The following is a 23,785-nucleotide window of genomic DNA, read 5'->3' as shown; positions in this document are numbered from 1 at the left end:
AAAAACTGAGTGCCTTGCTCATGCTGCAGATGGACCAATGAGTCTGTGAATGGACAAAGGTTCACGTGTTTAAACGCTTGGATAAAACTGTAGTTTAAACATCCTTCTGTTTGGATACCAGATCCGTTGTTTGAAAAATTATAGGATAAATTTCATTGGTATTTTGTTAAATGTTATTTTTGTACTGCTGGCTTTTCCAGGTGTTTCTTCGATACAGTGAAAGAAGTGAATTGTGGTAATTACTTGATTTGTCCTTTATTGAGGGAATGTAATAAATTTTTCGAATTCGAGTTTTATTTGTCACATGGATAAACATTCTAGGCATCCTGTCGGTTAAGGGCTCGGATGGCCTGTGGGAAGAAGCTCCTCCTCATTCTCTCTGTATCTCTATCTCTCTATCTCAGGAAATGCTTTCTGACTGCAACAGAGAAAAGATTCCATTGTTGGGATGGCTGAGGTCTGTCACGAGCTTCCTAGCTTTTGGTCCACCACTGCTTGCTTTAGATAGACTCCAGGTCAGGGAGCTCAGTGCGGATGGAACTTCTGGCTGACCGCAGCATCTTCTGGAGAGCTTGTCTGTCCTGCAAGGTGCTGTTCCCAAACCAGGCTGTGATGCTTCCCGTCAGGATGCTGTCAATGGTGCAAGTGTAGAAGGTCCTTAGCACCTTAGAAGGCAGTTTAAAATCCCTTAAGCATCTGAGGTGGAAAAGACGCTGTCGAGCCTTCTTTACCACAGTGTTGATGTGACAGGACCATAACAGGTCCTGCGAGATGTGAAAACCTAAGTACCGGACACTGTCCACTCTCTCCACTGGGGTCCCGTTGATCATGAGCGGTTGGTGTTGCTTCTCAGCTAATATGTTTTTTCAACATTGAGGTTAGTAATGTGAACAATTTCCATCTCTGTAGCACAAGCCTATTTTGATTCCAAAAAAAAGTTGGGACACTGTACAAATTGTGAATAAAAACCGAATGCAGTGATGTGGAAGTTTCAAATTTCAATATTTTATTCAGAATACAACATAGATGACATATCAAATGTTTCAACTGGGAAAATGTATCATTTGATTTAAAATTTCATGGCATCAACACATCTCAAAAAAGTTTTCTATTTATAACAGTCTGCAAACGTCTGGGGACTGAGGAGACAAGTTGCTCAAGTTTAGGAATAGGAATGTTGTCCCATTCTTGTCTAATACAGGCTTCTACGGTAGTTGCTCAACTGTCTTAGGTCTTCTTTGTCACATCTTCCTCTTTATGATGCACCAAATGTTTTTCTTTAAGATCTTGACTGCAGGCTGGCCATTTCAGTACCCGGATCCTTCTTCTACGCAGCCATGATGTTGTAATCTATGCACTATTTGGTCTGGCATTGTCATGTTGGAAAATGCAAGGTCTTCCCTGAAAGAGACGACATCTGGATGGGAGCATATGTTGTTCTAGAACTTGTATATACCTTTCAGCATTGATGTTGCCTTTGCAGATGTGTAAGCTGCCCATGCCACACGCACTCATGCAACCCCATACCATCAGAGACGCAGGTTTCTGAACTGGGCGCTGATAACAACCTGGGTTGTCCTTGTCCTCTTTAGTCCGGATGACATGGCGTCCCAGTTTTCCAAAAAGAACTTCAAATTTTGATTCGTCTGACCGCTGAACAGTTTTCCACTTTACCGCGGTCCATTTTAAATGAGCCTTGGCCCAGAGAAAACGGCTGCGGTTGAGGATTATGTTTGGATATGGCTTCTTTTTTGACCTATAGAGCTTTAGCTGGCAACGGCGAATGGCACGTTGATTGTGTTCACCGAAAATGTTTTCTGGAAATATTCCTGAGCCCATGTTGTGATTCCCATTACAGTAGCATTCCTGTATGCGATGCAGTGCCGTCTAAGGGCCCGAAGATCACGGGCATCCAGTATGGTTTTCCCGCCTTGACCCTTACGCACAGAGATTGTTCCAGATTCTCTGAATCTTTGGATGATATCATGCATTGTAGATAATGATAACTTCAAACTCTTTGCAATTGTTCTCTGAGAAACTCCTTTCTGATATTGCTCCACTAGTTTTCGCCGCAGCATTGGGGGACTTGGTGATCCTCTGCCCATTTTGACGTCTGAGACACACTGACACTCTGAGAAGCAGTTTTTATACCCAAGCATGTTGCCAATTGACCTAACAATTTGCAAATTGTTCCTCCAGCTGTTCCTTATATGTACATTTAACTTTTCCAGCCTCTTGTTGCTACCTGTCCCAACTTTTTTGGAATGTGAAGCTCTCATGAAATCCAAAATGAGCCGATATTTGGCATGACATTTCAAAATGTCTCACTTTCAACATTTGATACCTATATTTGATACCTATATTTGTTACCTATATTCTATTGTGAATAAAACATAAGCTTATGAGATTTGTAAATTATTGCATTCCTTTTTTATTCACAATTTGTACAGTGTCCCAAATTTTTTGGAATCGGGGTTGTATATGTTAAGGACAGAACACCAATATCAGTGGGATTCTAACAGCCTTGAACTAGATCAAGTGTCCAACCTTGTCTACGAAGGGTCAAGAGGTAGATCCACAGGATTTTATGACAAGTGTTCTCTTGCTCACTTGGTTATGATTAAATATTAAAGATATAATCTTTGTTTTATTTATTTATTTATTTATTCATTTATTTATTTATTTATTTATTTATTTTTGATAAGGCTGTACACCCCTGATCATTGCTACACCTCAGACGACTTGGCAGATTGGATGTTGGCTGAATGCGCTGCACCTGTCAGACCTGAAAAGAGAAGGCACCTGTGCTCTGAAGTACTGGTCTGGGCTAAAATTTATAATCCCAAGCGTTTCCCAAGCAGATGCCTGTATCTAGAGCAACTTACATTTTCATCTCATTTTTTTTAATACAGCTGAGCAATTGAGGGTTAAGGGCCTTGCTCAGGGGCCCATCAGTGGCAGCTTGGTGGACGTAGGGATCGAACACACAACCTTCCGATTGGTAGCCCAACATCTTAACCACTAGTAATATCAGCATATGAAGGTCCGACTCATGCTAGAGCAGACCAGCAACATAATGGTGGTGATTTACACAAACCACCACGGCGTCACGGAACCAAATGTTGTTGAGGTGGGCTGAGAAGTCTCTAAGAGCTGCCTATGTGCTAAAGCAACTGCAAGCATACAATAAATATGCTGTTTCCTTGCAAGCCCATACCAGTGCATTTGAAAATTCTCAAGGAGGTGGTTCAGCTCATTTGGAACATCAACATGCAGAACAGAAATTGATCTGTTTGTGAACAGATAGTCTACTCAGTCTGCACTGTGGTTCGTTGACAGGGCAGAGACCAGGGCTTTGGGCCAGAATGTGTTGACGTAGCACTAGCCATCATTTACATAACCGTTGCAGCATTGGCTAGCCACCAGGGACAGATTTTGTGTTGAATATGGATTATGATTTCAGTAAAAAATGTTTTCACATATTCAATAGCAGTCCAGGAATTCCATTATTTGGTTAGGGAAAATTTAAGAATAGTGTTAAACTGCTTTATTAAAGAAGGCATCATTTTAGGCTTTCAGTAGTTTATGACAATGTGGGTATGTTTACTCTTATTTTCAAACCCTTATTTTTCTCAAACATTTGCCCAAGGCAATACGATGGCTCCGCGGGTAGCATTGCTGCCTCATAGATCCAGGGTCCTAAAAGACATCATTTATAATCACACTCATCAGTGTAACCCAGATGAGGATTTGGTTCCCTTTTGAGTCTGGTTCCTCTCAAGGTTTCTTCCTCATAACGTCTCAGGGAGTTACTCCTCACGATATTCACCTCTTTCTTGCTGATCGTATTTTTTTTATTCTGAATGTTTACATTTCTGTAAAACTGTTTCGAGACATTTTCCATTTTTAAAAATGCTACAGGTGTAGTTTTTATGCATAGTGCTCTGGGATGGCCTGACATCCAATGTAGGGTGAATTCTCCTGGTTTGTACTCAGTTTTGTGCAAAACAAGCCAAGCACGTTGTGGTATTTATTCTCTCTGTGTGAGAGAGAGAGGAGAAGTGATTCCTGCCAGCACTTTCAGAAATCTCAGACCCAAAAAAACAAACACTAACAAAAATCTGCACAGTTCATCTCTTGGGCACTGATTAGAAATCCACATGGTCCCACTTGTGGATTGTATGAATTTTAAATCAGTTTTAGAGAGAGGTTGGGTGTCTGGATCCTGGACAATGTACTGTACATGGATATTTCTCTGTTTCGGAACTATGCTTAGGAAAACAAAGTATGTGTCCAAAGTTAAAGTTTTTAAAATTTTAAGCCATTTAAGTCAGAATTTTAGAATATGTACATGGCTGAATTGTGACCAACCAACCAACCAACTAATCAACCGACCAATCAATCAATAATACAGTAAAGGAACAAGTCCTTATAATTAACCAATTATATCATTATCATAATAATCATATAATTAACTGAAAGAATTTCTGTAAAAAAATGTAGAGACTTTAAGTTATGCAACATACAACAAGTTGCAAATGATCCAATATGCAGCTGCATGGCTTGTTTTCAACCTGCCTAAGTTCTCACACACCACCCTGCTGATGTGATCCCTCCACTGGCTTCTGGTAGCTGCACGCATCATATTCAAAACACTGATCCCTACAAAACCAAAAATGGACCAGCTTCCTCTTACCTCAAAGCCCTCATCACTCCTTGCACTGCACCTCACACCCTCAGATCTACCAGCACTGCTCGACTGGTCCCACCACTCAGGGTAAGAGGTAAATATACTACAAGACTCTTTTCTGTTCTGGCACCGAGGTGGTGGAATGAACTTCCCCTAGGGATCCGGACACCTGAGTCACTGACTATTTTCAAACGACAGTTGTAGACCTACTTATTCATGAAACACTTCAACTAGCACTTCCTGTCTGTTCGTTGTATGTATGTATATATATACACAATACAGACCAAAAGTTTGGACACACCTTCTCATTCAAAGAGTTTTCTTTATTTTCATGACTATGAAAATTGTAGATTCACACTAAAGGCATCGAAACTACGAATTAACACGTGTGGAATTATATACGTACATAACAAAAAAGTGTGAAACAACTGAAAATATGTCATATTCTAGGTTCTTCAAAGTAGCCACCTACTGCTTTGATTACTGCTTTGCACACTCTTGGCATTCTCTTGATGAGCTTCAAGAGGTCGTCACCTGAAATGGTCTTCCAACAGTCTCGAAGGAGTTCCCAGAGATGCTTAGCACTTGTTGGCCCTTTTGCCTTCACTCTGCTGTCCAGCTCACCCCAAACCATCTCGATCGGGTTCAGGTCCGGTGACTGTGGAGGCCAGGTCATGTGGCGCAGCACCCCATCACTCTACTTCATGGTCAAATAGCCCTTACACAGCCTGGAGGTTTATATTTATTGCAATAAAGATATTTATTGATTAATAATTGTTTGTAGTTATATTGTTTTTCTTTTTCAGTGGATCTGTAAATGTCAGGACGGGTTTGTGTTTTAACGAACTGCTGAATATATCAAGACTCGCAAAGAAAAAATCTTTTGGTACAATCCAGGTTTTTTTCTGATAATATAATGTGACTGCAGAGATCGCAAATATATCTTCCTATATGGAGCATATTTTTATGAACACAGTGACAATCTGGCATGCTAGTTAAGTCTGCATTTATCTTAGGGTGAATGTCGTGTATTGTCAAGCTCAAGATGTTGTGTAGCTACAGCAAAATGGATGGAAGCCTAATTATATATTATACCAGATACTGGCTTTGATAGTGTGCCAGATTTTAAGATCTTACGTCTTAAACTGTTTGAGCTGCATGCTAACAATAGAAAACATACTTTACATACTTTTAAAATTGTCAGTTTACGAAGATCAGAGAACAAGAACATATTGCTTCTTTAAACCTTATACAAATGGGAAAAGACGACCACATGAAGGCTTAACCTTGCATCCAAAAAAATAAAAATAATAAAAAATCCTGCTTCCATGTAAGTTCCCACATAATGACCTACAGATGATCCAGAGAAGGATGGATAGCTACCCGAATCGGGACATTTCCCATCACAGACACATGATTTAAACTTGCTAAAGTAAACCACAGACCATAATTGGACTAACTCTTAAAACACTGTCTATGTATGTGACTGTATGTAAGTGAGCGCAAGAGTCGTCTCTGTTACTCTGTTAAGCGAGTCTACGGCTTAAAATAGAGCACGGTTCCTCAGGAAGCTGTTCCATTCCTTCGAGTTAATTCGATGCATGAGGGAAACGATGATTGTGTAACTGAGTTTAATGTCTTCTATCATTCAATTTACACTCTATAAAAGTTAAGAGTTTTACTATAAAAGTCGTCATTTAAATTGAGCTCTTTTCTTCCTCCTGCAAAACAACTTACCTCAAGTGACCGGTGAAGAAGAAAGCGTTTCGTTGTAGTCCGGCGCCCTCAGATGTTCGCTTGGAAATCTCATTAGAAAAGACTAGCTAGCATAATAGCATCATAACAAGACATAGTAAGCTAGTGTCCTAGTGATCGACACGCACGTTAATAATGGCAGCTATTTTCCCATTTCTAATTTGCACCTTAATAACTTTATGTGTGGAAACTAAGTAATTCTAGTAACTGAAGTGAATTAAGCTAAATATACAGTATCCAGACAAAGTATGTGCACCCCTGATCATCACACCTATAGTGTTACAATTTCCCTAAACTGGAACTAAGACGCTCAAGCCTGTTCCAGCAAGCCTTATGGTGTGTTAATATTGGACAGGAAGAACTGTCCTGCACGGAGCCCTGACCTCAACATCATCTTTGGGATGAAGTGGAACAGCTACTGTACGTTACCCCGTTTCTTTTTACCCCGACATCAAATTAAAGCTCTTGTAGATGAATGAAAATGCTATTCAATTCTTTTTTCTGGCCTGAAAAAAAATCTGCTCAGAAACAAAGCAATCATGGGTTACAAGTTATTAGACACAAATTAGACAAGCGAGACAATGTCGGATTGATTACATGCATGAACAGGCGTTTTGGGCCATGCAGATAGTCTGGCGAATGAATACGATGATACAATTCATCATGTTAATCTCCAAGGACATTCATCTGGATTTCCGTATGCGTGTGGAGAAATCGGCCATTCCTCCAGTGTTCTACTTCCACTCATTTTTACTCTATTCAAAATAGAAACATCTCAGAATATAATCCCTTTTGTATACCTCCATACCACACAATAATACAGATTTAACTCCAAAAACACATTCTGCAAACAGTTTCAGCCTCAAGCCAAATCATTTTGTTCCCAAAATGGGAAAATGTGAATGTGAGGCATCTGAGCATGGCCCTTAACCTTAAATTGCTCAGTTGTATAAAATTCAATCATTTTCTACCGCTTATCCGAACTACCTCGGGTCACGGGGAGCCTGTGCTTATCTCAGGCGTCATTGGGCATTGAGGCAGGATACACCCTGGACGGAGTGCCAACCCATCGCAGGGCACACACACACTCTCATTCATGCACACACTATGGACAATTTTCCAGAGATGCCAATCAACCTACCATGCATGTTTTTGGACCGGGGGAGGAAACCGGAGTACCCGGAGGAAACCCCCGAGGCGCGGGGAAAACATGCAAACTCCACACACACAAGGCGGAGGCAGGAATCGAACCCCAAACCCTGGAGGTGTGAGGCGAACCTGCTAACCACTAAGCCATCGTGCCCCGTTGTATAAAATTGAAATAAAAAATTTATTCACTCTGGACAACGTGTCTGCCAAATGCTGTAAATGTAAATGATAATCTTAGGCATCTTAACGAAAGTACTGACAAAAATATTAAAACTATTGTAGAAAAACGAGCTCGAAGTTCCAGCTGCACACTCTATCCTGTATCATGAGGGAAGGTCGACAAGGTGACAAGCTGGATATCAAACATACATCTTTAAGCGTGTCTTTAATGTAGAAAAGAAACATTACATAGTTTTCTGGAACATCCTGTTAGTTTACATTTACAGCATTCGGCAGACCCCTTTATCCAGAGCGACTTACATTTATCTCCTTTATAAGCTGAGCACTTGAAGGTTAAGGGCCTTGCTCAGATGCCCAGCAGTGACCTTCCAATCAGTAGTCCAAAATCTAAACCAGTAGGCTCCCACATTCCCACCCTATCCATCCATCTCTCCCATCCACCCATCTATCTATCTATCTATCTATCTATCTATCTATCTATCTATCTATCTATCTATCTATCTATCTATCTATCTATCTATCTATCTATCTATCTATCTATCTATCTATCTATCTATCTAACATTTGCAGAGATCCAGTCAGGTTACAGGACACACCCACATTTCCGTATGTGCTCACAGACCCCGCCTTCTCTGTTCTGGGATCAGCAGAGAGACTTTACAGCCACATAGTCAATTTAAATGGACTTAAAGAGATTGTTACAAGCTTATAAGAAAACATCCAGCTGCACAGCTTCGATAATATCACCACGATCTTGTTACCCATGAAACTAAAAATCTACATATAAATCATTCATTACCAGAACATTAATATTACCCAATTTGTAAAAACTCCCACCTTATCCCACCTAAACAACATCTAATCAGGCTTCTGTAGAATAAAAGTCATCTCACTACTGCCCTGCCGAACGCTGAGCTCTGATTGGTCCGACGGACTTGATTCATTGACTATAAGAGTAGAGAGTAACTTACTCTGAGAGTAAATGCTGCAAATATTAGATCGTTAGAATCTTACCCGGATTCTCGGCAATAAAGACAAGTCGTTGTTGTTGTTTTTTAAATGAATGCTCTTGGTGGCTCTGTTGTAATGTAACTTGTTTTACAGATATTCCACAGCAATAAATATGACCTAGAGGGATTGTCCATCCCCCTGTTTTCTATTCCTCATGTGTTTTCTATTCCTGATGATAAATATTTTCCAAAACATTACATGATACATGATGTCATTCGTTATTCGTGGTCTGACTTGGTGCCATTTCTGTTTACTGATACTTTAAAAGTCCTGGTGCATAATATTTGATATTACATGGATACCTAATAGAAATATTATTGAATTTAGGGTTTGGGGCTTTTTCTAAAACATCTCTTTGTGGCAATATCAGAAATTTTTAATAAAAAAAAACAGGGATGTTCCTGTTTAGATTTAACCGATTATGTGGATTAGTGGTTAACACGTTCGCCTCACACCTCCAGGGTCAGGGTTCGATTCCTGCCTCCGCCTTGTGTGTGTGGAGTTTGCATGTTCTCCCCGTGCCTCTGGGGTTTCCTCCGGGTACCCACGGTTTCCTCCCCCGGTCCAAAGACATGCATGGTAGGTTGATTGGCATCTCTGGAAAATTGTCCATAGTGTGTGATTGCATGAGTGAATGAGAGTGTGTGTGTGCCCTGTGATGGGTTGGCACTCCGTCCAGGGTGTATCCTGCCTCGATGCCCGATGACACCTGAGGCACAGCCTCCCCGTGACCCGAGGTAGTTCGGATAAGCGGTAGAAAATGAATGAATGAATAATTATTGAGTTTTAAATAGTACACACACACACACACACACACACACTTGAATAAATATAATAGAAGTAAAAGGTTTCCCAACAAGTATGTCCATATATGATTGTATTATTGTTGTATGTGCAGTGTAAATTGTATGATCATGTGCCATAAATCAGATCTGCGTGCTCATTTCCTACACCATAATAAAGACTGTTAGATGTTCTTCCATTTACACTCCTCTCGAAGCTTAAACTCTAAAACCTCACGTAAACAAACGACCAAACTCTGTTTTTCAGAAATCCATTTTTTTAAACAAAGCAAAAAAAAAAGCATTCTTAATAAAAAAAAAAATTGACAAAAGATAAATTCATTTGTACATTGTCTTTTGTCTTGTATTTTTGAATATATTAAATTAGGCCCATCTATGCACTGTAGCTGTCCTGGTGGATTTTTAACACCCCCGTTAAAAATACGGGTATCACTTGAAGATGTGTACACACACACACACACACACACACACACACACACACACACACACGCACGCACGCACACACACGCAAAGTGCTCTTGGGAATACTCTCGCCACTTGAATCCTGGGAGATATCAAATCTCCGTGGCGACATTCAAGGCTGCACCAACCAGTTGTTGGCGTCTTCCAGAGCGGTATCGTCGTCCTCGTCTTCATCGTCCTCGTCCAGTGGATCGTTAGTTCGTAGAGCGAGGTCCCGCAGAAAGTCGCGTTCTTGTGACGAGCTCGTATGTGTCGACTTGAGGCCGATCTTCTTCTTGACCAGGTGGAACTGGTCACGCACGAAGTTGTAAAAGTCGTACTCGTACCTCATGCGGCGGTACAGAACCTGCAAGGCCTCCAGCGTTGGCATGTGCTTCTTTACTGTCCCTGTCAGATTACCCACCTTCCAAAAAGCTGTTGGAGGCACACGACATACAACAGATGAAGAACGTACAGTACAGTGCTTCTGTAGAACATAAAACCTGCTTCTGTAGTCATAAGAACTGTCTCCCGTGTTTATCCCAGGACTCCTGCTTAGGTTTACTTACACAAACGTAGAGAGGCTTTAATACTCAACCTACAGTATGCATATCAGTAAATACCCAGTATTCAGAAATTACATAAAAGGTGGAGTTTCCCAGAAAGAGGAGTATAGATGAATTAGTATGAATCAGCTCGAGTGAAACGGTATTAATCCCGTGAGATACTGTGCTGCCACAACGTCCATTAGCAATTATTAAGATTTTTACTGAGAAGATATTATATCACATTACATTGTGTAACAGTCCTGATAGCGCTCGCATATTTGGCGTAGGAGCTACGGAATTTATCGTCTTCAGGACAGTCGTCTTCTCCTCGGATAAAAAAATGGGAGATGAGCCAATTGACACATTCTTGTTCTTGTTGCTTTTCCCCTTCAACTTTTCCAGAGACGGTTATCTGTGATCATTTGAGCAGATCAGCTTCTAAACCGTTCTGTCTGAAAGACACTGAGATCACATGACACCAGGTACTGGATCTTCATGACTCACGCCTGTTTGCTTTTCTAAACCGAGCTGCTGCCTCCTGATACAATGATTAGATATCGGTAAAGGGGCACTAGATAACCGCAGGATTTCTTTTTTGTTATTATTCTAATCTTGATAGAAGGTGCTTTCTTGGTGTGTACCTGGGCTGTGGTAGACGGTCAGCACATCGCTGAAGTAGTGAGGTAGCAGTCGCTCAAGCAGGAGCAGCACATCCTCCAGCTCCTCCAAAATTCCCACCAGGAGAAAGTTCTCCATGACGTTCTGTTTGGCTCTCTCTAACGCCCACACGCCTGGCTCTCTGTCTCACACACACACACATACACACACACAGTCCACATTAAATATCTTCAAACTAAATCAGATCAGAAGAAGAATTTTATATTAGTGATCCTCCATCTTTACGTTCATTAAAACCAGTTCTGACACATTGTTATTAGTGAAAACATACACGCGTATGTGTGTATGAGTGTGTGTGTGTGTGCGTGTGTGTGTGTGTAAGCCGTGTGTATGGAGAGCTTCACCTGCACTGAGGATGCTGACCACAGAAATACGGCACAATGTAGAAAAGGCGTGGATTTGAGCACTCGGGAAAGTTCTCCAGGATACACACGTTAATGTCCTGCGGAGAGACGGACGTGAGAGAGAGAGAGTGAGACGACTGGACGCACAGCTGAGACGTTTGAGACCCCAAACTTGAGACTGATTGTTAGCTAAGAAGATGAGAAAAGTAATATGATAGATAGATAGATAGATAGATAGATAGATAGATAGATAGATAGATAGATAGATAGATAGATAGATAGATAGAGGGACGGTCAGACAGACAGACAGACAGATAGAGAAGATAGAAGTAGTGATTGTGTGTGGTCAGAAGGGGGCGCCATTCTCTCACACACTCTCACACGCACTCCTCTAGGAATTCAGAGGAAGTTGTTCATAACTCTTCTGGCTCTTATCTTTCATCAGCACAAACAAAACAAAATGTAATGACTTTCTGGACGAGTGAAACTCCCTCTCACTTATATGAAGTAAAAACCAATAGCTGAAGGCCACAGATTCAATACATCACCATTAGATCTTCAGGAGATCACTGTGAGGGAAACATGGCCACTAAGGGGTTAATGAGTACGGGGATACTTAACAAAGCTTTCTTCCTAACACATGCACACCGACTCTTCAGAAGATGACTAGTTTACCACACATGCATAATTCAGAAATATCTGTACTTGGAAATAGCAGATCTACTTTTTTTTAAGGGCCTTACTGAAGGGCCCAACGGTGGCAGCTTGGGACTTGAACCCCAATCCTCCAAGCATTAAACCAGAGCCTTAACCGCTTGAGCCATGACTGCACCTTATACAGGCAGATAGATAGCAGGATGATGTGCCTTAACAGATTAGATTCTCGTCGTACTCAGTAGCTGGGCGAAAACTTTCCCACTGACTTTCACTGGGTTTATCTGTTTTTAAATTCTGTAGAAGTCTGAGTATCATGATTTATTATTTGGGTCTGTGTTATGTTTGTGGTGAACTCAGTAATCATGCTGACCTGTTAGTTCCTCAGGAGCTCTTGGTGACACAATTCCACTCGACTATAAACTGTTATAGAAAAGGACATTATTTACATTGACATTATTTCCTGTCCAGTGTCACCCAAATGAGGATGAGGTTCACTTCTGAGTCTGGTTCCTCTCAAGGTTTCTTCCTCATATCATTTCAGGGACTTTTTTTCTCACCACAGTCAATTTAAACTTTAAACATTTCCACTTTCCATTGTTTCCATACTTATATAAAGCTGCTTTAAGACAATGCCAACTGTTACAAGTGCAACACAAATAAATTGAACTGAATTGAATAGAACGGTGGCTTAGTGGTTAGCACGTTCGCTTCACACCTCCAGGGTTGGGGGTTCGATTCCCGTCTCCGCCTTGTGTGTGTGGAGTTTGCATGTTCTCCCCGTGCCTCGGGGGTTTCCTCCGGGTACTCCGGTTTCCTCCCCCGGTCCAAAGACATGCATGGTAGGTTGATTGGCATCTCTGGAAAATTGTCTGTAGTGTGTGAGTGTGTGAGTGAATGAGAGTGTGTGTGTGTGCCCTGTGATTGGTTGGCACTCCGTCCAGGGTGTATCCTGCCTGAGATAGGCACAGGCTCCCTGTGACCCGAGAAGGTCAGATAAGCGTTAGAAAATGAATGAATGAATTGAACTTAACAAAGAAGCAGCCTTGCTCAAGATTGGCAGTGCTGAAGCTTAAACCCTGACTATCTAAGCAGTATCCCAGAGCCTTATTAAGTACATTAAAGATGTGGCTACATGTGCATAGGGCATCTTTAAAACCTACATATTAACTTTTAAACCTTTATAAAGGTTTATAACAAAAGCTGTCTCCTGTCCATTTTCCCGTCATGTTTAGCAGACTTCGTGCCTGTTCCTACCTCGTCACTCAAGTCTCCGGTCTGAAAAAAATCTGAAATTAATCTCTTACCTGTGTTTCACGTTAATGTACAAATCATCTGTTTACCAGCTTCTAGTGTTTTTTAAATAAGGTTCGGATTGTTAAATTAGTGATTTCCCAGGGTGGAGGCTGACGCAGATGAAGTTAAACCCGTTTAATAAGGTCAATGGAAGAGAAATCCGAAATGTCAGACACGATTAAAGTCAAAACACAGGCGTGGGTCTTGGATTGAGCAGACAGAGTCGACGAGGCAGAACAAACTTGTAAATCGAGAGACCGACAATCATCCAAAATAAAAATAAGAACTACAGTAATCAATGGCTTGGTGAAATCCAACACGGGGAGAATGAGCAAGGTGAACTCAGAGTCCTTACACACTGCAGGTCTGTAACTGGGAGCCTTGTGTGTGTGTGTGTGTGTGTGTGTGTGTGATGTCTCAGCATCGTTTGCTGGGTTTTGTAGTCTGTAGCAGCCGTGTTTGTAGGCTGTGTAGTTGAAAAGTTCTTTTCACACCGTCTCTATACCTAGAGTGCATGTGGACAAAATCCTGATACTCAAGACGTGTAAAATGTCCAGCTTCTGGTGTGTGTCAAACATTCCACTTGTCCTTATTTATGCTCAGCTATAATAAATCCCTCAGTCATTAAAATGGCTTTAAAGAGCAACACAGCACTTAATTCTGATTAGTCAGAAGCTACGGTTTCATTTAGTCACCGCAGGACTTAGACTAGCCACTAATCTGGCTGCAATTGCAATTTATTTGCCATGAAAATGAACTTAATCCCAAAAAAAACAAAAAACATTTGCATTTCAGCCCTGCCACAAAAGGACCAGCTGACATCGTGTCAGTGATCCTCTCATTAACACAGCTGGGAGTGTTGACGAGGAAAAGGCTGGAGACCATGCTGACTGATTAATGGTGGGGTGCACGTTGTCTGAAAAATGCTTCAGAAAACTGAGAGAGTGTTTAGTGTGCATGTGTGACATTAGCAGTAAGCGATTGAAACATTGACATGGCGGTTAAAAACGAAAAGCGAAAAAATGCTTACGATAAGGCAAGAAGTAGGACTTGTTAACATAGGATCAGCTTTCCAGCGCTGGAGAGAACTGAACGTCTTCCGCGTGAAACGGAGCTAAACCTTAAACACATTTGTATTACCATAGTATTACTCATTGAGATAATTCATTGATAAAAATACCCCCTCGGCCAGCTGCCCCACCAGATTCCGCCATAATAGTTGCCTGGGTTATGTTACCTGCAAGGAAACATGTGCCGTCATCATTGCTTTGCCAATAAAGGGATTCACAGGCAAAGATATTGCTTCTAGTAAGATTGCAACTAAATTAACCATTCATCAGAGCAACTTCCCCCAACGGGGGCACGGTGGCTTAGTGGTTAGCACATTCGCTTCACACCTCCAGTGTTTGGGGGTTTGATTCCCGCCTCCGCCCTGTGTGTGTGGAGTTTGCATGTTCTCCCCGTGCCTCGGGGGTTTCCTCCGGGTACTCCGGTTTCCTCCCCCGGTCCAAAGACATGCATGGTACGTTGATTGGCATCTCTGGGAAAATTGTCCGTGGTGTGTGAGTGAATGAGAGTGTGTGTGTGTGCCCTGCGATGGGTTGGCACTCCGTCCAGGGTGTATCCTGCCTTGATGCCCGATGACGCCTGAGATAGGCACAGGCTCCCCGTGACCCGAGAAGTTCGGATAAGCGGTAGGAAATGAATGAACTCCCCCCAACCTTCTGAGAGCAGTTCGGTGAAGAACAATGCCTTTTCCAGCATGATGGAGAACCTTTTGGAGAAATTTTGGGTCCATGGCTAGGAAACTTGCCAGAAATGTATCCCATTGAGAACTTGAGGTTAATCCTCAAGAAACATGTGAACAAAGAAAAACCCACAAATTCTGACAAACTCCAAGCACTGATTATGCAAAGACGGGCTGCCATCAGTCAGTAGGAGGATCAGAAGTTGATTGACATTATGCAAGGGCATAGTGAAGAGGTGTTGAAAAAGAAGGGTCAGCATTACACATAATGACACGCATAATATTATTGTCAATAAAAGCCTCTGATGCTTATGAAATGCTCGTAATTATACTTCAGTATACCACAGTAACATCTGACAAAAAGATTTAAAAACACAGAAGCCTTTTTTTTTTATATGTTTGTGTCATTCACAAAACCTTCGGCCACAGCTGTACAATGACTTTCTACACATCCGTGAAAGAGTGAAGGCTTTAGCTAAACGCATGTTGTGATGATGTCACATGACGCGCCTCGACCCGGATCTGTAAAACAATCTGCTGTGATTCGGAAAGATTACAAGATCTTCTGGAGTTTACTTGATTATATGATCATTTCTATGATTGAAAAAATGATGAGACCCAGGAGGACCTGGATAACTGCCATTCAGAACCTACTCTATGTGTTGTAGAGCAGATGCTTGTTAATGTTATCATATGATATCATCTTAAGCTAAGATGGGAAGAGAAGGAGAAATCCCTCATGTCTTTATGTGAGTTGTTATGATCCTTTCACTTTGTATGTGGTTTTATAATGCCAGGTTATCTGTCCTAAAGACCCATGAACTCTATCCTGAAGTCCATTGTTATAAACATGTTACAGGGATAATGGCGTTGGCTCAGGAATGACCTGCGAGTGCTCTATCTGTAAGTGCCTATAAGCCTTCTGTCATTGCCTCTGGTTTGGCACTCAGGCACGCTGCGGTTTCATGCAATGTGCAAAACTACTCATGTGCCGGCAAAGCAAAAGGGAGCGTGCGCACACACACTCACACTCACACTCACACTCACACTCACACACACACACACACACACACACACACACACACACACACACACACACAGCAGACAGTTGTGCTGTAGTACAGAATGCTATAAAATTCCACACCATTTAGCTGCACTTTACACAAGGTTGAGCAGTTAAAAATGTGAGAAAGGAAGGGATATAAAAACAAACTGTGAAGGTCAGAGACATTTCAGGAGTGAAAGTTCAGTGCTAATGAAAGGATGCGAGTTCAAATCCCAGGAATGCCTGAAAATCTTCTTTGAACCATCAACTACTAATCCCTCAACTGAATCATCACCTAACAGTCGTGGCCTAATGGTTAGAGAGTCTGACTTGTAACCTGAAGGTTGTGGGTTCGAGTCTCGGGCCGGCCACGACTGAGGTGCCCTTGAGCAAGGCACCGAATCCCCCCCAACATAGCTGCAGCATAAATGGCTCGGTGTGTGTGTGTTCACTGCTGTGTGTGTTCACTGCTGTGTGTGTTCACTGCTGTGTGTGTTCACTGCTGTGTGTGTGCACTTTGGATGGGTTAAATGCAGAGAACAAATTCTGAGTATGGGTCACCGTACTTAGCCGTATGTCACGTCACTTCACTTCACCTACTGAACTCTCAACAAATGAACCATCAACTACTAGACCCTTAATTACTAATCCCGCACCTGAACCATCACCTACTGAACCATCAACTACTAAACCCGCACCTGAACCATCACCTACTGAACCCTCAAATGAACCCTCAACTACTAAACCCTCAACCAAACCATCACCTACTGAACCATCAACTACTTAATCCTCTGCTGAACCACCACCTACTAAACCCTCAACTACTAGGCCCTCAGCTGAACCATCACCTACTGAACCCTCAACTTCTAATCCCTCAAATACTAAACCCTGAACTGAACCATCACGTACTGTACCCTCATCTAAACCCTCAACAAATGAACCCTCAACTTCTGAACCCTTAAGCAAACCATCACCTACTGAACCCTCAAATGAACCCTCAACTACTAAACCCTTAATTACTAAACCCTCAACCAAACCATCACCTACTGAACCATCAACTACTTAATCCTCTGCTGAACCACCACCTACTAAACCCTCAACTACTAGGCCCTCAGCTGAACCATCACCTCCTGAACCCTCAACTTCTAATCCCTCAAATACTAAACCCTGAACTGAACCATCACGTACTGTACCCTCATCTAAACTCTCAACAAATGAACCCTCAACTTCTGATCCCTTAACTGAACCATCACCTACTGAAATCACAAGCACCGAGCCCTCAATACTAAACCCTTATCTACCGAACCCTCAACCCCGTGCCTTTGAATTCTCTCACTATTAACTCGAGTCTGCGAAATGAAATGTATACATGTTGATCTTTATTCGTTTTTTTACCCTTCACAATTAAGGTCATGTAACAGATGTTGAAGCTTTACAGAAAGTGACCACTTGCACTAAAAAAACCCTCCATTTGTATGACCAGAAGTGCAACAGATAAAGTCTTTTGAATAAAAAAATGCTCGTTCAGCAGTGAGAAAAGCACAGAGGTTAAAAAAAACCACGCAGTTCTCTTTCACTTCTAGCCTGAAACTAAAAAGTGAAAAAAGTGTTTAATCCAAGTATAAGATTTAAGAGTTATCTCCTGTGGTTAAAAAGGAAAGTTCAATGTGAGGTAATGAGAGTTGCAACAGAAAAGCATGTGATAGCTATCAGCCTCCCTGACCATGACTACACTAAGAAGAAAATTAGCAGAGAATTCAAAGAAGAAAAAAAAAAAGTAAAACAAATGATGGATTTGTTTTTCCTTCATGACCCCTGGGTGGGTGAATGAGATGTTTCCACTGATATAACATACTGAATGCACAAGCATTTACATACAGCTTTACTAAAAGGGTGATAAATGATTCCTTTTGCTTCAGCTGAGACGGAATAAACCCAAAAAGTAAAAAAAAAAATAATAATAAATAAATAAATTGCACAAAATTGTGAAGTTCAAATTTTTTTTGTTAAACGCCTACTTTTTTTTTCATGTTTTTGGTGTCAAATAGAAATAGTTATGTGATAGCGACCAAAAAATATATAAATATATAAATATAAATATTATATAAATATAAATATTTCTGAATCAAAATGTACTGAATTAAAATTGTTTTTTTTAAATATATTTATCTCCATTTAATATATTTGACTCCTTAAATATTTTGATTTCATTTAGAATGTAATGAAATGATCGATGTTCCTGAAGTAAGTAAAATAAAGAAAAAAAAGGAAGAAAGAAAAATTTCTTCTTTAATGCATCAAAAAAATCTAACTAATAATGTATAATTATATTATACCTAAAATATAAGTTCAATTTGAGTTCTTTCTGTTTGCTATGTATAATGTATATTCCACAGTGCAGTATGATTCTTAGCTTCATTAATGACCTCCACGTCACCTAACGCATGAGTCTTAAACGTCAACGACTTAATTAACTTCATTTGGTCCTGTGCTTTATAAGAGCTCTGTAATTGACCATTTGCTCCACACTGTAGTGGTGTTTAAACAGCAATTTGTGTGGCCATTATTGCTTGTGTGAGCTTCACATGATGCTCCGTTCTTCTCTGTGTACTTTGAGGTTTGTTCAGAAGTTTAAGACCCCTACTGGCAATAAATAACATCCATCATCCATAATAGTAGAGCCAAGCCAAGCCAAGCAAACAATTCATGAAAAGTTACCAAAGCTGGCTTGATGCAGTGAGCACTGGTTTAAAATTCAGAATTGAGGCATTTTCTTAATCCGGATTATAATAATGGCACCGTAAAATGACCCAAGCGATGGCACTTATCCGATACCCAGTGTTCCTCAAGGACCCAAGGTTTCCCATCAGAACCTTGCCCAGAGAGAGCATCACACTGCCTCAACTGGCTTGCTTCCTTCCAATAGTGCATCCCGGTCTCCTTCATTTATTGCTCGATGGTCAAGTCCTTTTTTTTTCTTTTGTTTGGAAATAATCAATCAATCTGACTTTGTGGTTTTTACTTAATACTGTTCAAGAAGTTCTTGAGCTATTATTGCTGCTTTTCAAGCAATATTCTACTGTAATGATGATAAATTTGGAGATTATTTCAAAGAAAGAAAGAAAGAAAGAAAGAAAGAAAGAAAGAAAGAAAGAAAGAAATCGTCAAATATACTGGTGTCCAGGAGTCAGCATGGTCACCCTGAACACTCTGCAGCTACACAGCCTCATACCCAGAAGCATGAAGCTCCTTTCTATCTGAATCAGCGTTCACTACAGTAGATCTTCGGAGGACCGAGAACACCTCACAAGACCTTTTGAAGATGCTCTGAACCGGTCATCTAACCATCCTGGTCCTGGTCAAAGTCACCAGACCGGTGAGGAGGGCAGGCTCAGTGGTTGGAACAGAGCTAGACTCACTGGTGATGGTAACAGAGAGAAGGACACTTGACAGACTGCTATCCATTCTGGACAACACCCACCACAAAACTGAGGAAATCTTTTGTCCCACTGGCCATTAGATCACATGTACATCTCTCAGGTATGGCAGGGTTAGCCATCCATCCATCCATCCATCGTCATACTGTACGCTTGCCCATTTTTCCTGCAACTTTGAGAGCCGACTGTTCGATCGCTGTCTAATATACGCCAAATCTTGACGCGTGCCATAGCAGAGAGATACTCAACATTATTTCCTACACTTCTCGTCAGTGAGTAATAAGATTCATACATACAGTACATGTGATTTTTAAAGATTTGAATCATTTCTGACTTTGTGGTTTTTACTTAATACAGTTCAAGAAGTTCTTGAACTGTTATTGCTGCTGTTCAAACGATATTCTACTGTAATGATGATAAATTTGGAGATTATTTCCAGCCTGTTATTGTGTCCTTGTTATCGATGCTGTGAACATGCATGCTACAAAAGTAGAGTTGTTTAAACGTGTCACTAAGAAGAAAAAGTTAGGCCTAAAGCCATGAAAACCTTTGGCGCAATTTACACAACATTCTGAACGTCATTAAGAAAAGCTTGTCGGGCTCGTCAGAAGGATGAGCCGTGCTTCTATAGACCACACTTCTAAACATGTGGATGTGGTATGGTAGCTCAGTGGTTAAGGTGTTGGGCTACTGATCGGAAGGTCATGGGTTTGAACCCCAGATCCACCAAGCTGCCCTGAGCAAGGCCCATAACCCTCGCTTGTAAGTCACTCTGGATAAGGTTGTCTGCTAAATGCCGTAAATGTAATCATCTGTTCTTCACATTCAGATACTCAAAACCTTCAGAAATGTGTCGGGGATTTTGTTTTTAATTGGAAGAACAATTAGCAAAGAGAACAGACTCTGAACAGATGAGACGTCGGCTTTGAAGTCGAGGCAGGGAAGATAAAGTGCATACTTCTGTCTATTCATCTGTAAACATTCTGTTTTCCACATTGATTTTTTTTGTCATCTGTCTGCTCATGAGACCTGAAAGTTCTACAAAAATCTACACAGATCTTTCAAGGTTCTGCCACAGAAGTCGGGGAACAAGAGATCTTTTTTTCATAGGTTTATCTGTTGTTTACATACTAAATCTGGTCCCCTGAGATACTTTCATGGGTTCGCATCTGGATCAGGGTCGGGTCTGCTAAACAAACAAAATGAGCAAAAAAGATCGATTTTTAATTCATATTAAATATATGTTTAAAAATGAACAAAGTTGAAGGTCAGAGACAATACAGAAGTGAAGTGCTAATGACATCATCAAGGTTATGAGTTCAAATCTCAGGAATGCCTGAAAACTTTCATTGGGTCATTGAATCCTCAACTGCTGAACCCTCAACTGCTGAACCCTCAACTACTGAACCTTCAACTGAACAATCAACTGAACCATCACCTAGTAAACCATCAACTTCTGATCCCTCAACTCAACCATCACATACATTTCAGCAGTGAAAGTTCAGTGCTAATGACTTAAGTGTTGAGTACAAATCTCAGGAATGCTTGAAAAAAAAAGGTCATTGAACCCGCAACTACTGAACTCTCATCCCATGTGCTTGCTCGTTATTCAGAAAGGACATTATTTACACTGACATTATTTGTCACAGCAAAAATAGCAGCTTTTTTATCTTGCTTCTGTCTAGCTGCATTAAAACAACGCCACTTGTTAAAAGCACAAGTCAAATAAATTGAATTGAGTTGAATTGAATTTCTGACACAATGTGAAGTGACTTTATTTTGAAAATCTACACATGGCTAATAAAGGTAGAAAGCATCTCATAATTTTGATATAAAGTCTACACTGTATTGTAATTTAAATATTATACTTAATGTAATCTAGAGTAGTGATGCCACTTTTCTGAAATTATTGGCCCTCCCCGCAGCAAAAAAAACTTCTTTACCCCCCTAACCCAACCCACGGGTCACCCGCGGTACCTGAGGTTTATGAGACGACCTGCGCATCACTAGTACAGACCAGTGATGCGTGAGTCGGGGTTTTTTCCAACCCGTGGGTCCCGCTTTTATAAAATTATTGGCCCACCCCAGCCCGCCCCGCAGCAAAGTGACAATTTCTTTACCCGCCCCAACCCGACCGGTGGGTCACCCGCAGGACCCGTGGGTTATGAGACACCCCACACATCACTAATCTAGAGTAAAAAAAAAAACTTTTTTAATTACTTGAATTAAAGTGACTTTTACACTACAATTATCATAGTGACTAAAATGACTATACATTGTATAATTACTATAATAATAATTACTCTATTACACTTTTTTTTAAAATAACCACCATTCAAGACCATCCTGTGTAGTTAAATGTGTTTAAAATGTCAAGTTAGTGTAAATAAATTATGTTCATGATTAAGTGCTCTGCCTACAGTGACAGAGAAAGTCACTAAAATGGAAAGCAAACAATTCCCTATGTACCTCAGCCACTCCATGTCGCGTCTCCTCCTGGCTGGGATTTCCGTTAACCTGACTGTCAGACTGGGAATGTTTTCAAGTGTTATGGAGAAGAATGTAGAAGAAAACTACTTCGTGTGCAACTTTGGAAAGAAGTGAAGCTACAAGTTAGATAATGATAATGTCTGAGAGTGGGCCAGAGTGCCAAAACAATTAAACCGCGATGGGTTCAGCGAGGACATGAGGGGAAGGAGACGGGAGACAGAAAGGGAGTGAAAGAGGAAAGAGGTGGACACGTGTGATGATATAAACAGGAAATGACACACATATTGTTGGATGAAAAGCATGTCCCAAACTCCAGTGTTTCTGGGACTTTCTGTCTGTCAGTGGTGCAGGATTGGACATGCTCCTTACTGCTCCAGTTTATGTTCACCGCTGTCTCATACCACTGATCCCAACAAACTAAATCAAACTGAAAACATCTTCAACCACTTTACACTTTGTAAAAAAACAAAAAAAACAAAACAGCTATTACTCTTGGACTGGTTCCTTTCAGCCTGTTTCGAAACCCTGAATGCCACAGAGAGGAGTGAGAGGAAGATTTGAGAAGATTTGAGATAAACACATTTTTATGTTCATGCCCTGTGTCCAGCCGATCAGGGCAGCTTGTGCTGTGATTGTGATTAGGGTGTTGTGATGTTCATAACGTGAGGGAGTGTGTATGCGGAAGAGGGCTGAGCGTGTCGAGCTGCTTCGCTACGTTCACATATACAGCGACTCGCAGCGGAAAGGTAACCGGACATCGTTCGTTTTCAACGAGAGCTGAATAAAAAAAAGTTTTCTTATTTCGATCATTTATGCGTTTATTTGCTGTCATCTGTACAGTGTGTTTAAGTATTTTGATGATGACACTTGAAAATGGTGAGAAAATTCTGTAGCGATTAGTCTGAAACAATACTGCAGTATTTTAAGTTGTTACTATAAACCCAAGCGACAACAAAGGAACTCTCTCTCTCTCTCTCTCTCTCTCTCTCTCTCTCTCTCTCTCTCTCTCGTGCATACTTTAATAACCTAACACACATGCCCCAGACTCCACATCAGATCCTAATTACCCGACACGCTCAAATTTCAGTCACAATCAAAGCGATACTCAGATTGCAGTCACAATGAACCTGTACATAAATCTACTGCATCAAATTAAAGGCTTAAATGTGGCTTTTGTGTATGTGTGTGTAAGTGTGTGTGTGTGTAAGTGTGTGTAAGCATTAAAAAATGGGAAATTCCAGTCCAGACGTGCACCAATTATAATAATTAAATCCCGCACAAATGCAGGTCGTAAGTCTGATCTCATTATTCTGCTGCATCTGAGGCTTGATTCCATACAGACGCTTTAACATAAATCACAGGGCTTTGTACTTTCGAGTAAGGCTGCGTGTGAACTGTGAGGGAAAAAAAAATCACGAGGGTTTCAGGAGAAACGATGTATAATTGATCCGTCAGCATTGTGGTTATGTTTACATTACAGCTCGTAATGATGTCATGCCAAATGCTTTCAGAAGCTC

The 23,785-nt window shown here is 41.0% G+C and overlaps 2 protein-coding genes across 3 annotated transcripts in view; one reads left to right on the top strand and one right to left on the bottom strand.

Annotated features, from left to right (window-relative positions):
- slc22a16 (solute carrier family 22 member 16) overlaps positions 1-290 on the top strand; it is a 17,013-nt gene extending 16,723 nt beyond the window's left edge. Inside the window, exon 9 of the mRNA XM_027177187.2 lies at positions 1-290. This exon is cut by the window's left edge and continues 983 nt beyond it. The gene's annotated coding sequence lies outside the window, so the exon portion shown is untranslated.
- Positions 291-9,649: 9,359 nt separating this feature from the next.
- The window catches only part of usta (uronyl 2-sulfotransferase a), a 71,503-nt gene continuing 57,367 nt past the window's right edge, over positions 9,650-23,785 (bottom strand). For both annotated transcript variants that reach the window (XM_047818849.1, XM_027177147.2), the window contains 3 exons: positions 11,600-11,697; positions 11,219-11,376; positions 9,650-10,464 (listed from right to left, as the gene is read on the bottom strand). In XM_047818849.1, coding sequence (XP_047674805.1) covers positions 10,163-10,464; positions 11,219-11,376; positions 11,600-11,697 — 558 coding nt within the window. In that variant the 3' untranslated portion in view covers positions 9,650-10,162. The remainder of the gene's footprint in view (positions 10,465-11,218; positions 11,377-11,599; positions 11,698-23,785) is intronic.

The sequence above is a fragment of the Tachysurus fulvidraco genome, chromosome 9 (assembly GCF_022655615.1).
Source record: "Tachysurus fulvidraco isolate hzauxx_2018 chromosome 9, HZAU_PFXX_2.0, whole genome shotgun sequence".
NCBI lineage: Eukaryota > Metazoa > Chordata > Actinopteri > Siluriformes > Bagridae > Tachysurus > Tachysurus fulvidraco.
The sequence above is the reverse complement of the archived record's forward strand: the minus strand, read 5'-3'. Positions and strand labels throughout refer to the sequence as shown.